The sequence below is a fragment of the Platichthys flesus genome, chromosome 8, assembly GCF_949316205.1.
Source record: "Platichthys flesus chromosome 8, fPlaFle2.1, whole genome shotgun sequence".
NCBI classification, from domain to species: domain Eukaryota; kingdom Metazoa; phylum Chordata; class Actinopteri; order Pleuronectiformes; family Pleuronectidae; genus Platichthys; species Platichthys flesus.
The window spans coordinates 20,121,851-20,137,730 of record NC_084952.1 but is presented as its reverse complement, the minus strand read 5'-3'; the positions used below and the strand labels follow the sequence as shown (position 1 = coordinate 20,137,730).

General features: G+C 40.7%; 1 protein-coding gene across 1 annotated transcript; it reads left to right on the top strand.

Moving 5' to 3' along the window:
- The first annotated feature begins 242 nt into the window (after positions 1 to 242).
- Positions 243 to 15,431, top strand: fmr1 (fragile X messenger ribonucleoprotein 1). Its single transcript, XM_062393360.1, has 15 exons — positions 243 to 714; positions 3,389 to 3,441; positions 3,550 to 3,643; positions 6,291 to 6,362; positions 7,173 to 7,321; positions 8,263 to 8,356; positions 8,586 to 8,702; positions 8,876 to 9,046; positions 9,164 to 9,242; positions 9,372 to 9,499; positions 10,027 to 10,113; positions 10,935 to 11,178; positions 11,542 to 11,742; positions 12,727 to 12,806; positions 13,643 to 15,431. The coding sequence occupies exons 1-15, from the start codon at positions 664 to 666 to the stop codon at positions 13,838 to 13,840; spliced, it is 1,818 nt and encodes a 605-aa protein (XP_062249344.1). The 5' UTR covers positions 243 to 663; the 3' UTR covers positions 13,841 to 15,431.
- The last annotated feature ends 449 nt before the right edge of the window (positions 15,432 to 15,880 follow it).

Here is a 15,880-nt window from a genome sequence, read left to right as displayed (position 1 = left end):
GTAATTATAATAATAATAACAACACCACTACTACTACAAATAATGATAATAATAATATGGATAATAAAAACAACAACGATAATAATATTAACACAGAACGTAATAATAATAATAACAATACAAAAACTGTAATAATAATACTGTGTTTGTGTGTTGTTAATGTACAGACGTTGCTCAGATGCCCAGAGACATTCTGGTGTGTCACCTGTGGAGAGCAGTAACAGCGTGGATGAGCGTGTCCTCAGCAGAGGAAGAGAGTGGAGACGTCACATGGAGAGATGCGACCAGCAGAGGCTGCCTCACTACTCACCACACATTAACATAACTAGCTACTACAAGCTAACCGGGCTAGCTACAGTGGTCGCTTTGCGTTATCAAACATTCGGGGGTGCAAGTGTGCCGCTCAGAAGTAGACTCGCATCACGGCCACAGACCGGGATCCTGGCCCCTTCCTGCTCTCCGCTGGCAGGGTATTCTGTCTCGCTAGCGACGTCAACGATAGCAACCTGCCTTGGCTAGCGTCAGGCTAGCCAGCTAGCTAGCTAGCTACTAACGTCGCTTACGGTGGTTAGCTAGCTAGCTACTAACGTCGAAAACGGTGGTTAGCTAGCTAGCTAGTAACGTCGCTAACGGTGGTTAGCTAGCTAGCTAGTAACTTGCGTCATGGATGAACTAGTCGCGGAAGTGAGGGGAACCAGCGGGGCCTTTTATAAGGTAGGCAAACACCTTTTGTGGAGCTTTGTCATCTCACACACCGCACCGTGCACTAAGCTCAGGCTAACTCATGTGAAATTACCCTGGCGGATTAGCTAGGAAACATTTGTTTGTATCAGCGGGCCTCAGTGCTACTGTGCACAGGGATGTGGAGGCTGCAAACCTGTAAACAAAGCCAACGACAGGCTGCTGCTAAACGCTGCCTGTTGAGTTAGTGAGTGATTGGTGCTAGTTTCGGTGTTGAATCATTGCAGTTGTAGCAGTGATGCTGGCGGCGACATGTTTTATCATATCGACGGGCTGTGTGATGGGCAGTTGCCTGCAGGTTCACCAAGTTCCAGCATTCAGTCATTTCTTTTTCACAGGATACCAGCAGCAAATCTGGGCTTTTCTTTATATCACCTGCAGCTCGTGCTAACATGAGAATCATTTTGAAGACAACAAGTATGATGAGCAAGAGCTGTGGAGGCTGGGCATTTGTGCCAGACACACCTGGGCAGGTGTCGATCATATGGGGTCAGTGGTGGGAGAAGTACTCAAATCCTGAAGGTTATTAACATTGGAAAGATTTTCTGTAGCATGGACATACATGTCCAGTTTGGATGATAGTTGATCTTTGACAACATATGAGGAGTATTAAATAGGAAATATGTAAGGAAGGCCATCAAATCAATTGAATATGGAACTACGTACAAGTGTAAAGGAAGGATTTTTGTTTAGAATTGAAGGCTCAAATATGCTGACTGGTTGATGAAAGCTCTCCACATTATTGCCAGTAGCTCCTCTAATGTGACTGAATTGAGATTGCTTGCACCAACTATCAGCTTTCTAGAATTCTAAACTTTGTTGCTGCCAAACCATTAGGAATCATGTGATTGCACAGGACAACCATTGGAAATCAATCTTGAGTTGTCGTGAGCTTTGAGTCCCCCACCACTCCTGCAAATCTTTGGCACTGTAGCCATTGTGCTTCATTCAGCACCAGCTTAAGTGTTTTAAATTTAGAAATTAGTTCCTACACCTCAGATGCATGTTCCATATTAAAAAAATTATCGAAAATAATTAATTGACCGCATTCATGTAGCATTTTTCTTGTCTTATTGACCATTCAAAGTGCTTTATTGTACAAGTCACTTCACCCATCACACCCACATTCTCTACATACCTCTTCTTCACATACCATCATCACACCCCATTCATACACTGTAAGACCAGCTGTCAGGGGGAGGAGGGTTCAGTGTCTTACCCAAGGAGACATTGGCATGCAGACTGACAGACAAATGCAAATAGTGATGCTGGCCCTGAAATTTGATTGGCAGGTATTATTCCAATTTAATACAACTAAAGAAAATTGTTTAACAGTCAGCATTATTCTTATGATATCCACAAAAAATAAATTATTCTGTGAGAGGTGAGCAGTGTTAGAGACATCTGGACCTGAAATACTCCAGTGTAACCTAGATTTAAATATATTAGATACATTAAGTCGGTTTTTGGGTCTATTTATGAAGATGGCTAGAACGTTCTTAAAATGATATATGAATATAAACGTTACATGCCATTATCTAGTTAAAACTGTTGGATTATACAACTTTATAATTAGATATGAGATTCATCATTGGTTTGTCCAAAAAAAGAAACAAATCCCTGTGTGAACATAAAGCTGTGGGAGGTAGATGTGTTTCTAAGACGCACACTGATGCTGTTCAGTGGTTCATTTGGTATGATTGTGAACTCTGATGCCAGCCTGGAGTTCATGTTCTGTGTTTAACAGAGCCAAATAGGTTGCAGCTTAATGCGGATCAACCGTTTAAGGATTTATCTGTTTGATTTTAAAAAGACATTGAAATGCTATTGATGAATATATTATCTTTTAAAATGGCTGTGAGGGTGATTGGTTGATTATGACATTTGTAGTTAATGTCTTTTTAGCAGCCTTTTAGACATTAATGAAAACGGTAGGGGGGAATTATAGTTGCATCGTTGGCACTGTATTAACTTTCAAAATAAGCTGAGGTCATTAATTAGCATATTAAATATCACAACTGCATTGTGATCTTTTCTGAAGAGAGAAACCGTAGCAGAAGACTCGACAACAACCGGAGTAGTCATTGCAGGTTACTGCCAGCACATGACACAATTAAATCTGTGGAGAGACTTTAACCTTACCTGTTAGTTTAAGCAATAAAAGAAAACTCCCTTTGAACGCTCCTCAAATGTGGCCTCAACCTCACCATCCGAACTGTCATAATCATCTGTGCGTAGCTTCTGGATGTCCATTCTCCATTATGGGTCGAGGTCATAATGTGAGCTCAGTTAAAAAGCTTTCCTGGACTTTTGGGGGATTTTGAGAAGCCCCTGTTTTTTCTAAGTTTGTACTTAATTTAATCCATTACTGGCTGCTAGCTTACTAGGCTAATGCTACCCATAGGCTCGACTCTCCATCTTCCATTTCCTCTGAGGCGTTGTATGTCCTACTTGCAGTACTTGACACACATGGACAGACTGTGCATAACCAGAGAGAGCGACGCAACCAAACCTGACGAAGCCCAAAAAGAAACACTGGGCTGTTGGATTGCTGAATTTGATGCTTGACGCCAGTGTAACACTCCTGTTGTAGTATGTTTAATTCTGGCTATTTTAATTTTTGTTATTCCCTCTTGGATTCTTCTAGGCCTTCGTGAAGGATGTTCATGAAGGATCAGTCACTGTGGCTTTTGAAAACAAGTGAGTAAAACAAATGCGCACACACAACAAATAATGATGTATGGTTGAGTGTTTAAATTACCAGTGATCAAATTAACTCTTATTTGTATATGTGCTCCTCCGCCCCAGCTGGCAGCCGGAGCGTCAGATCCCATTCCAGGATGTGCGGTTCCCTCCTCCAACAGGGTTCTGCAAAGAGATAAATGAGAGCGATGAGGTCGAGGTGGGACTGATTCAATACCTTCAGAATAGTTTACAGAAAATCAGCATTATCACCAAAGACAAAGTTAGTACAGTGAGCTCTTTTAAAGGGATAGGTCACAGAAAAATGCGAATTCACTCATTATCTTCTTACCCCTTGGCCGATGGAAGGGTGGGTTAACTGTTTGAGTCCACAAAACACTTCTGGAGTTTCAGGGGTAAACTTTGTTGCAGCAGAATCCAATACAATTTAAGTCGATGGTAAGTCCTTCTTCAGATGTAATAAAACAACTGAAAACACGCCTCCTCAAAATGAGGTCATTTATATAATATAAAAATACATTAAAACGTAATTGATGCTGTTACTTGCTGCAGTTAGCATAGCTTTTTATGAAACATTGACCTGACAAAGTGAGAAGACGCCAACTTTCAATAGACTGTAAAATAGAACAAAAAAAGGGAGTGCACTTCTGGCTGCAGATTAATCAAGAGTTCTGCATAAAAAACATTCTACCTACAGTGGGTGGGACAAATTATGTTTTTATATCTGATTTTCACTTATAATTTAAACATATTTTTTTAGGGTTTGGTACCATTTACATTTGAACTGGTACTGGTGCTTTACTCTCACACAGAAATTTCGGACCAGTTTTTTTTTTATGCATAGTGTATTGCGAGGTATCCGCCTCCCAACAAAATTCCATAACACGGAAACAACTTCTAGTGATCATGTTTGTCCCTGGCTTTATTCATTACTATAAGCGATTGCTTTTTTCAAAATAATTGTGTCGATTCAGTTGATAGTAACGTAACTTTATGGATCTGCTACGTTTAAACGTTGATTTGTTTGAAATGACGCCACAAATAACAACACTGATTATCAAATATGAATACTTTTCTTCAATGAGTCAAATCTTTCTTCTAAACTGCACATTCATTCATAATGCAGCTTGTCTCTCGCGCTGACATGCACACACAAACCAACAGTGTCATCGGACACATGTGTAAACTCAGTCTTGGTAAAAACAACAGAATTTTTTTAACTTAGACAATGTAAGAAGAGGCAGAGGAGATGGCAGGTCGCACTCAATTCAGTTGGCAATGCGCAGTGCTAATGATAGCGATACAGAGAAGAGCAGTAAATTACTTAGAAAAAACTTGGACGAAAAGACCCAAGTGACCACTATAAGGACTCAGTGGAGCTGTGCATGGCTCCCTGGGTGTTCTCCTTGGCAGAGCTGTAGCTGGCTCTGCACACGCTGATGGTCCGTGGTGCTGTGCATGGCTCCCTGGGTGTCTGCGCCACTGACATCACCGTTGTTCTGACTATGTGCAATGATCAGAAATGAGCTTGCCAAGATCCTGTTCCAGGGGTGAGTCACATGGTTTTGCTCTCTCTCTTAATTTAACATATACTCTCTTTTTTACTCTCGTTCACGTATGCATACTCCCTCACCCAGTGTACTCAAATTTGGCGATTGATTTGATGTGAACCAGTACCCAGTAGTACCGACGTTATTGGTCGGTACCCTAAAAAGTACAGAGTTCGATATCCATCCCTTCCTTTGTTTCAAATTTTTTAGTTTTGCTTATTGCTATCTTCATTTATTTGTGTTTTAATCAGTGAAACAAAATAATTCAGTCCAGGGAATAATTTAAACACACTCTTCAGAATTCATCAGAGAACGCCCTTACTATTTAATAAATGGTTATCGAGCAAGTCATCTATTTTTCTGAATAGAATGATTTGGGTTTGAAAGTTTCCTTCTGTGAAGCTCTCAAAAAGGCTTTTGAAGAGTCTTGCTTTTAAATGACATTAATAAGAAGAACAAATTAGTGAATCTGAATGAAATGTGTTTATTTACTCGTCGTGACTCTTTGCATCTTAAGCCTGAAACATGCGTCTGCGACTGCGTCTTTTCACGCCGCTGTGGCGCAAGAGTCGTTTTCATTCATGCTTCCCCAACTGTTGCGCGTCTTACAAAGCAATTCCGCGCCAGAACACTAGGCGGAGTAATGCTTTTTGTCGAAGACGACCTGAGAGACGCCTTCTTTGTGGGTGTGGCAATCGTTGTTGACTTTTTATTTACCTTCTACCAGTCGTGTTCTCCATTACAAACACACGGTGGACCATGACAGAGAGTGTATTCACGATTCCAACCGAACAACAATTGATTGAGATGGAGCTGCTGGACAATGAAGAGCAACTTCTTATAATTAGACTGTTTATTTACATCGCCACTGCGGCTCCTCATAGCCTATTTCTGGCGGACAAATCGGCCAGTCAGTGACGGGTTATACAAGTGGTCATACTTTCTGATCTCTTCTGCCAAGTGCTCTTCTATTTGGTCCATATTCGTTCTTCTAAATCTTCCGTGATTTCTGCCGGTATTATGGGGCATGAAACCGGAAACTAGACACCGGACGGGATGTAGAGCAGACCAATCACAGCCTTGCGGGCTGAGTGAGCTTGCAGAGCTTTGCCGTAAATTTTAGAAAAGGGGGTCAACACCCGTCAGCACGTAAGGAGGGATACATAAGCACGTAAGGGACCCGGAAGGGCTCTTGCGCTTACGGGCCCGTGAAAACGCAGAAGCATGTTTCAGGCTTTAGCCACACTTTGTGTAATGAGTGGAAAGTTTTAAGAAATGCACTGTGTGTGTTACCAGGTATATTCCAGGGCAAATGACAAAGAGCCTTGTGGGTGGTGGCTGGCTAAGGTTCGCATGGTTAAAGGAGAGGTAAGATTAAGTCTGCATGTTTTTTAATCTCAATATACAATTTAAGACTAGGGTTGTGTGCAAAAGTTAGGCACCGGTTCCTTCATGTCCAGTACATACTAATCTAAATTAAAATACAGATTCCAATGCCGAGTTATGCACTTAGTCGACATGCTTACAGGGAACATAAACATCACTGCCCGTGCCTTGTTAATATTACATTTAACTTTGGTGACAGCACACTGTCTACATGGCTCTGGCTGCACGTATCGTCAGCCTACAGTTAGGTAGTAGCTACTCCAATACTCAAGTCAACAAAATGCCAAACCTAGAATGGTAGAAAATGTGGCTGTATTTCATGCGAAAGCACTACATCAGTTCTCCGTTTCAGTGGGCTGTGAAGCCCAAGTGTTGAATTAAAAAAATATATATATAAGTGCCATGAAGTGTAGATTATAAATTATAAGTGTACAGTCACTTTTAAATTGGTGGGGGGACTTTTAGTTTCAGCTGACAAGTAGTTGGCAGATTGGATTTAGGCTAATGTGTCAGTTATTCGTTTTACTTCTGTTACCCATTTTATCTCTGACCTGGTTTTTCATTCGATCTCATCCTCTGCCTTTGTTAATATCTCCAACTCTGCCACTGTCTCTTACTTGCTTGCTCTTTCTCACTTTTTTCACTTACCCACATTCTTTCCAGAAGTTTGTAATTCTGTTATTTAAACTGATGATTATATTCTATGAACTATTTAGATTGGACAAAATCTGTTGTTCCCGATGTGCAGAACTGGATCCCTCTGATTCTATCTTTGTCTGTCTATATCTCTAGTTCTACGTAATAGAATATGCTGCATGCGACGCTACATTAAATGAGATTGTGACACTGGAGAGGTTACGGCCAGTCAACCCAAACAAACCAGCCACAAAAAACACATTCATCAAGATCAGACTGGATGTACCCGAGGATCTACGACAGATGTAAGTTTAATTTAAAAACAGGACGCACACAAAGAATTTTGTGACAACTGCATGGATCTCATTTCCAAACAGTTATTCATTTTTATTTCAGTCGCATCAAATCACAACACACGGTCTGAAAAGGTACTTTAAATAGTATATCATATTGTGGAGAAACCTAACATTTCCACAACAAGCAAACACTTGACAACTGTGGAAAGATAATAACTCCCTTTTAACAAGCAGAACCAGACTAAAGCAGTTTTCATACATGAACTCCGGATAATGTCCATACAATTGGGTCTGGAGGTTCTTTGGAGTTTGCTTTTGACACATGAACAGAGTTTCCAGGTTAGGGGTGGTGCAGTAGGCAGAGCATAACATATTCATTCTATTGTACAAATCGCATGTTTTTGTGTACAACACATCAACACAGCAAAGATTTTACATTTGCTTTCTCACATATGGAGAATGTCAGGAGATTATTGGAGTTCAATGCAGGTCTGAAAGCAGTTTCAGTGTAGGCAGCGATCTGCCTAGACTGGTTGGGGTGAGAGGACAAACAGTTGTGTAGCTGTGGGTATTAAAGCAGATTGAGACCAGTTGTATATTATCAGTAGCATATCACTTTTAAACAGAACCTGCTGATCTTGAGCCACATCTGTGAGGTGTCAGCATGATTACAGCTGTCACAGTGTTAATGCCATATAACGGTGGTATGTGCCACTAATACAGCACAATAATTTGTAGCACCCATTCAATAATGTGTGGGTCACAATCTTGGTTTCTGTCTAAAACCTGCAATAATATTATACTAATAATCCTTTTATAGGAAATGGCTATGATTGTTTGTGTTTTGCTCTGAAAAGACAAAAAAAGATTTTTACACTCATGCCCTCGAGGACTGAATTACTTAGTCATGAATTCTCATGATCTGAATTTGTGTGACTCTGTTTTGACAGGTGCTCCAAGGAATCGGCACACAAAGACTTTAAGAAGGCTGTGGGAGCGTTCACTGTCACCTATGACTCAGAGAAAAAGCAGCTGGTCATCTTGGTACATCAAAATAATATTTTTGTTTAAGAACTTAAGACAAAAGTCTCTTGTTTATCTCTTGAATTATATTTGATAAACATGACACAAGTCTCTATTACTGTGGTACACGTGTGTGACTTACAGTCATTTGTACTAAGTCACTTACATTACGTTTTGTTGATGATGCCATCACTAACATATTCCACATTAAGATACTTTGTGTAAAATGGGTGTTCATTATTTTTCGCAGTCAGTGAATGAGGTCACAATGAAACGCGCCAATATGATGAGTGACATGCACTTTAGGAGCCTCCGCACCAAACTGTCTCTCATAATGAGGAACGAAGAGGCCAACCGACAACTGGAGGTAGACTTTTATACACACACACACATATATGCTTGTGATCCTAGGCATTTAAATCTATAATCTTTCCGTTAAAAATAATGAATTAAAATGATTCGTCATCATCAGTCATATAATTCTTGTTTGCTGTGTTTTGCCCTTTGATACATTTTCCTTGTGTGTGTGTGTTTCTACAGAGTTCCAGACAGCTTGCATCACGGTTTCATGAACAGTTTGTAGTTCGGGATGATTTAATGGGTCTGGCCATTGGGACTCATGGAGCAAACATTCAACAAGCTCGTAAAGTCCCAGGAGTCACTAACATAGACCTGGATGAAGAAACGTGCACCTTTCACATATATGGAGAGGTAGGATGGATATCAAGACCCCCTTGTTTCAGGATTTACAAATACAGACCTGAGCTTAGAGACATTTAAGTGTCATGTTTACATTTTATGTGACATCATTGGGCTTGTTTATCTAAGGACCACGAGGCTGTTCGTTTAGCGAGGTGTTTCCTGGAGTTTTCTGAAGATATCATCACAGTTCCCAAGAACTTAGTAGGTGAGAAAATCAATCAACTGAGATGATGAGACCATTCATGCGGTAACATCGCTTTATTTAAGGATTAGCCAGACGATTAAACTCCGGAGTTCCAGTTGACAGTGATAGATGATGTATCTGTCTTCACAGGAAAGGTCATTGGCAAGAATGGTAAACTGATCCAGGAAGTGGTTGATAAGTCTGGTGTGGTGCGGGTTCGTATTGAACCTGAAAACGACAAGAAGCCGTCGGCAGTGGCGGCAGCAGCAGCAGACGAGGTCAGTGGGAAGGAGACTTTGCGACACATCACAACACACACTATAATTTTTTCATAATCATTGATTTTTTCCATCCCCTATTGTTCTTAGTCTTTAATTAATAATTCCAGATTTTTTAAATGGCGCCCTAAGCCACAAAAGTTTTTGAACCCCTGCTAATGTGTCTTTTTAAAAGGTTCACGGTGTAGGGTTTAGTGGCATCTTTCAGTGGAGTTGAACAGTGTAGTGTGGTACAATGGCGTTTGGTTAATTTAAAACTGCAAAAGGCCCTATAGAGAGCCAGGGTTTGGTTTGTCCATTCTGGGCTGCTGTAGAAACACGGAAGAGGACCTACTTCCTATGTTGAAATAATTAAAGAGAAACACACCAATTATCATTTTCAAATGATCTTACACAAATCCAACATTGATTATGAATATTCTACTCATCTCCCTAAATCCTGCAAAGTGGACCTCCATGAATACCTATAACTGCAATAGTGTGAGTATGTGAACCACTATCATTCATTTTCTTTACCTCTCTCACAGGGAATGGTGCCATTCGTTTTTGTGGGGACCAAGGAAAGCATCTCCAATGCTACAGTACTGCTGGACTACCATCTGAACTACCTTAAGGTCTGTGTAATCAACAGTCATAACATTTGCCATCAGTTGGTTGAAGATTTGTCCAGGCCCAGCTACAAGGTCAAAGTAACAGCATAATGCTTAAAATTCCACAATGCAATACTCACGTTTAGCCTCAGGAATGTTGAAAGTATATTTCACTAGCAGGATTAAATTTAAGAGTCATCATAGCAACGCAAACTATTTTCCATCATCACACTCCACAACTTTAAAGTTGTTTAATTCTCTGTACCTTCATATTTCTACATAAACATAAATTAATGAATTGTTTAACTATCTGAACTGAATATGTGATTAGCACTATTGTCTTTGAGCTCAGGCTTTTGGCCTTTTAAGACCTGGGATTGACATTCCTCCTGAGAGATATCATCACATCTCATTTAAACCACTCCATGTGCAAATAATTATGACTCAATCATTTCTGTTCCTGAAGACCACCTTATGTTTTTCTGATTGTACTGATGTGTCTGATGAAATGAGAGTCAATGAGCGTTAAAAATACTTTTGATTCATTATTAAACTAAAGCGGGTCAAAGAACATCAGCTGAAAAAGTTGTCCTTCATATGTGGTCCAGGTCGCATATGGTTTCCCACTGCTGAAACTATGTGGCCAGATCACTTCTGAATGTGGTCTGAGTGTTCAGATCCCAAGATGCATCGAGGACTCATTTGGGTGCATTCAGACTCCAAATAGACACAAACCCCTTATCATCGATCACTCAGAATGGATGTTAATACGATCTCTGAATGGGGTCTATGTTTTGAATACGATATAAAGCAGAATAAACAACTTAAATTATCCATGTCCACAGGAGGTGGATCAGCTCCGCCTAGAGCGTCTCCAGATTGACGAGCAGCTGAGACAGATAGGAGGAGGAGGAGGAGGTGGTGGAGGAGGGACGGGACCTCGGACTCTGAAAGACAAAACCTACGTGTTCGATAACGGCATGGGGCTCGGGATGGGAAGAGGAGCGGGAGGAGGAGGGAAGCCCTACACCGGAGGGGGAGGACGAGGGGGGCGAGGACGAAGAGGAGGAGGTGCAGCTTTCGCCTCAGGTACCAGAAAATAACTACAATCAAGAAAACTAATTAAATCCTGTTCAAATAATCGTTAACATATTAATTAGAAACTGTGCCTGTGCATATACAAGGGAAACTGAATACCTGAAGCTTTAAATACAAAAATGTATAATCTCTAGTGTTGTGTGTCCACTCAGTTAACAAAGTGTTTAGATTTCTGACATTTGAATGGAAAGGATATGAACCATGCAGCTAGTACAAGATTACAAGTACTGAATGGAGCCTGTCCTCCCGAGGCAATTACTTCATTTTAAAACTAAACAGTTACTCAAAGGTTAATTCCATGTTATCTTTCCGAGGCTGTTAAATGAGGTTAATTTTATGTACCTGGTTCCCCAGGCACTAACTCAGAGGCATCCAATGCTTCAGAGACAGAGTCAGACCACAGAGAGGAGCTCAGCGACTGGTCGCTGGCCTGCACCGAGGAGCTGATGACAGGAGGCGGGACCCTGCCCAGAAGGACAGACGGGAGGAAGAGACCAGGCAGTGGTGGACCAAGGGGACGAGGGGGAAGAGGGAGAGGAGGAGGAGGGTATAAAGGTTGGTAATGATTATCGATGGCAGTTATTTGACCTCTTTCTAGAAATAGGATTTTTCTCTGCAGATGTATCGAAGAATTTATGTAGACGAGTTAAACATATCCATTAGAAAATCCTGATAAACATTTTTAATCAGTTATTCAACTGTTCATAATCTTGCGACCATTTGACCTTAGCTGATTTGGAAGATAACGTTTCAAGTAATAGAAAAAAGAGAGAAGTCACTTAGTATAGTTAATGGAAATAAATAAGTTTGAGAGGCTTTTCATCAAATTATAGCCTGAAGAATGGGCATGATTCAAATAATGAGATCTCCGCGGACTCTCCTGGCTAATAAATTCTCATGAGTGTTTTCTTTTCCAGGAGACCCATATTTATGACGCTCATAAATTAAACCCTGCCAAGAGTTCCTCTCTTAAGTCATGTAGGGACATGTGAGTGTTTTGGCTGCGTGACAGTGATGGAGTGAGTGGTGTTTGATTCCAGAATAAGTTTATCACTCATTATCATCTTCCCATCAAGTTGTGGGGACGCATATGAAAACTTTTAAGTTAGACTTTAAATAACGATCGATGATATGACAACTCTTCCATAAGTGAAGCCAATGCATCTTGATCGCCTCATGGTGGCGGGCTGCAGTAAAGGTCTCAAACCCTGCCTCCTCCATGTTTGCAAATAGCACATGGACCAAACTAAAGCTAAAAACACACATCAATTATTTTTTTCTACATCAAACCACACTGTTTGTTCAAGTGTTTATGTTTTTGATAAATGGGGTTTGAATTACTAATTTGATGCTTTAAAAAATGGGGTAAAACAGGGATTGGTTGAGTGTGTGCATTGTCGAGACCTGGATACGACAGCTCCATCCCCCGATCACTACTGCACAGACATTGGCTCCAAAAGATGTAATCGATGCAAGATTTCAGCAATGGTAGCAATTGGCCTTCATTTCTGGTTGGGGATTGTTTTTGTCTCTGTTTAGCTGACGACATGCAGTGGGGTGATCCTAGACCTCGTCATATCAGAGACCCCAAGACAAGAGCGCCGGAAGACAGCCTACAGGTAACACACACAGAGACATACACACACATTTGACCTTTCGACCCACTCTAATAACAAACAGCTGTGGGTACATTTTAAGTACAAACTAATGTAAAAAAAAACTGAACTGAACTCTTGTAGCACATGAAAAGACAAAAGCAAGTTTGACAATGGCCAAATCATTATGGCCAAACAACTCAGTCATAGCATCTCAGAAACAGTGAAGCTTGTGGGGAGCTCTCACTCAACATGAGGGAGGTGCTACTCACAGTGGTACAAACTGAAACAAACCACAAAACAGGGACAAGGTGTTTGAGCATGTGTCAGGATCACATCTGATCAGCGGCAGCTCCACCTCTGAAGCTGCTCTCAGGCATGTACTGAATTCTTTATAATCTCCTGATATTCTTCGGAGCGGCTGTGTGTGGGAAACGAAAATGTCAGTGAGAGGCTTGCATCATTCCCCCTGTAAAAGCTCGGGACAAAGTCTGAATGAGCAAAAAAAACACAAGATCCTTTGCAGGATTCATCACGTGGGCGTGTGATGACGTTTCTAACACGCGACAAAAAAGTGCATAGCTCAATGCAGAAGCATGAATCAGACTTAATAACTAACTAGATTTAGGAAACAATCAAAATCAGCTCTTGAGAAATCCAAACCACAACTGTTAAATTTGCTGCAGTCTCTGTTAACTGCATATGTATAAGATATAAGTGTAAATTTGTCATTCATAGCAACGGTAACCAAAGGGGACAGGGCTCGGCAAACACCCAGTTCACCAGTGATCACAAGTTTCTCATCTCTCTCAACCTGTGCACTGTGGGACCAGACTGTACTCGTTTCCTTTTTCCCACAGATCCGCGTGGACGGTAACAACGAGCGCAGCGTGCAACACTCGTCAGGGGGTCGAGGAGGAGGAGGGGGACCTTCCTCCTCCCAGGGTGGTGTCGGTGGTGACGGCCCCTCCCGTCATCATCATCAGAGACCCATCAGAGACCGAGGGATGAAGAAGGACAAACAAGACGCTCCTCCGCTGGTGAACGGAGTGTCGTAGATACACCACTGGAGGACCTTCTCATTTAGATATATACACACACACGTTCAGATACAGATACACACACATTCAGAAACACACACAGGCAACTGGTCATATACCATTGTAGAATCTTAATCTCTCGCTTTTTCTTTCTTTTTCCGTCAAACACGTGAATACACATATTTCATCAGCATGGAATTTTACCCTAGTTAAGTGGTAGACCAGAGGTTGTCTGGAATCTGCTGGTCTGATCTGTGAGTGTACTGCTATGGACTCTTCTTGACTGGTATGTTATCTTGCACTCTTCTATGGAGTGATAAGGAAATAATCAGTACCTTTTTGGACAAAAGGAAAAGAAGAGCAGGGATTTGAATAAAAATCATCTCTTACAGAGGCATTATCCCTGAACATACCTCCCTCCCCCATCAACAACAAAAATTTATTTAGCTTTTTGTCACGGCCCCGGTTGAAAAGGCTCACTTAATAGACAAAAGAAGTTAGATGAAACTGAAAAAAACAGGGAATCAAAGCTACGTCTGAAGGTGGAATTAACGTGTGTTCCTTCCCTTTACATCTCAGATTTATTTTAGTTTCCTACAGGTGAAGAAATAATCTGTGGTGGTTTAAAACTTCAAAATCCAACCTTTGGCAGTCACGAGTTTATAAGTCTTACAGTCTTTCAGGTATGATTCCAGGAAGACTTAATTATCAACTGTAAAATATATGATCTTTTTGAGAAGGAAGAGGCAGACGTGTTTTGGTGTCTCTCAAATAACTTATATATACATGGGGATATCATGGCTCAGCACTTAGGATTCACTCGGTGAATGATTTACCAGTCTCATTATTTAAATTGTCTGTGTTTTGTTTGCTTCGGTCTGCATACTGTAAAATTCTTTCATTCCTTCCGACTGTCGGACCAAGCATGAATTCAGAGCAGTCGAAGACACAGCGATGGAGAAACATGAATCTGAGGCACTTTGATGCAAATAAACTGTTAAAAGTCTTGAGTGAAGCAAAGAGAGACAGGAGCGTCACCAGCAGGTCACAATATGAGATGAACTGCTGTCCATTATAAAGATACTGCACTTAAGGATTATGCACCCAACATACAACAGCTAGAATCACAGATAAAACTAGTACATTCACAGTTTTATACGGTTACACAATAAACCCTGACTCATGATGAAAGCATTCAGCACAATCACCACTTAAAGAGCCCACGAGGTTGTGCCACTCCCATCCGCCTTCATGGATCTCTGCCGTCAACTAGAATCCACACCGATCACAACCTTTCTAACATCAACAAAGGGATATTTCTCATTAGGCTGCAAGATGAACTTAACTTTGGTTATTTTTTACTAACAAAGTCGAGGATGGATGCCTTTTTAAATTAGTGCATCGACTTTTGCTTTCAGACAAACCGGATTAAGGCAGCAACATTGTCAGTGTAGACCTCCTGTCGCCTGATCACATGAGCTTTTCTTTAATTTATGAAGACCTTTGTATTTAACTTTTGTTTTGCAGTTAGTGTTTCAAGTATTAGTGTAGAGGAAACAGTTCTTGTGAGTAATGCCTTGATATAATAAAAAACTTGGTTTAAGTTTAATTCTCTTTGGTTTTCAAACTCATTGTGGGCCCACCTGTCTTAGTTGAATATTTTCTATGTTAATCTGGTTTCATTTAGCTCCTCTGTTCTGCCTGGAGTCTACTAAAAACATTTAAGGTCTGTTTTCTACTTGCTGCTTATTAATAATGATGTGGTGAATGTTACCTGAAGTTAGAGGCACATTTCAGTCAAACCTCTCAGATTAAATGTAAAAAGAAGGTCACTCATGCAATTCTTGTCAGAAGTCTGGTTAAATCCTCTGTGTTTATCACTGTCACTCTTCTGCCATTACTCTGGTTCATAACCAGTCTTTAAAAAAAAAAAAAAACATCTTTGTGCCTTCAATTTATGCTCCTCAATTTCTGTGAATTTGGCCCATTCTTAAAAGCACCAGGTTACCCTGAATAGATCAAATCCTTTAATACTGTATGTTTAAACCCGGTGTAACA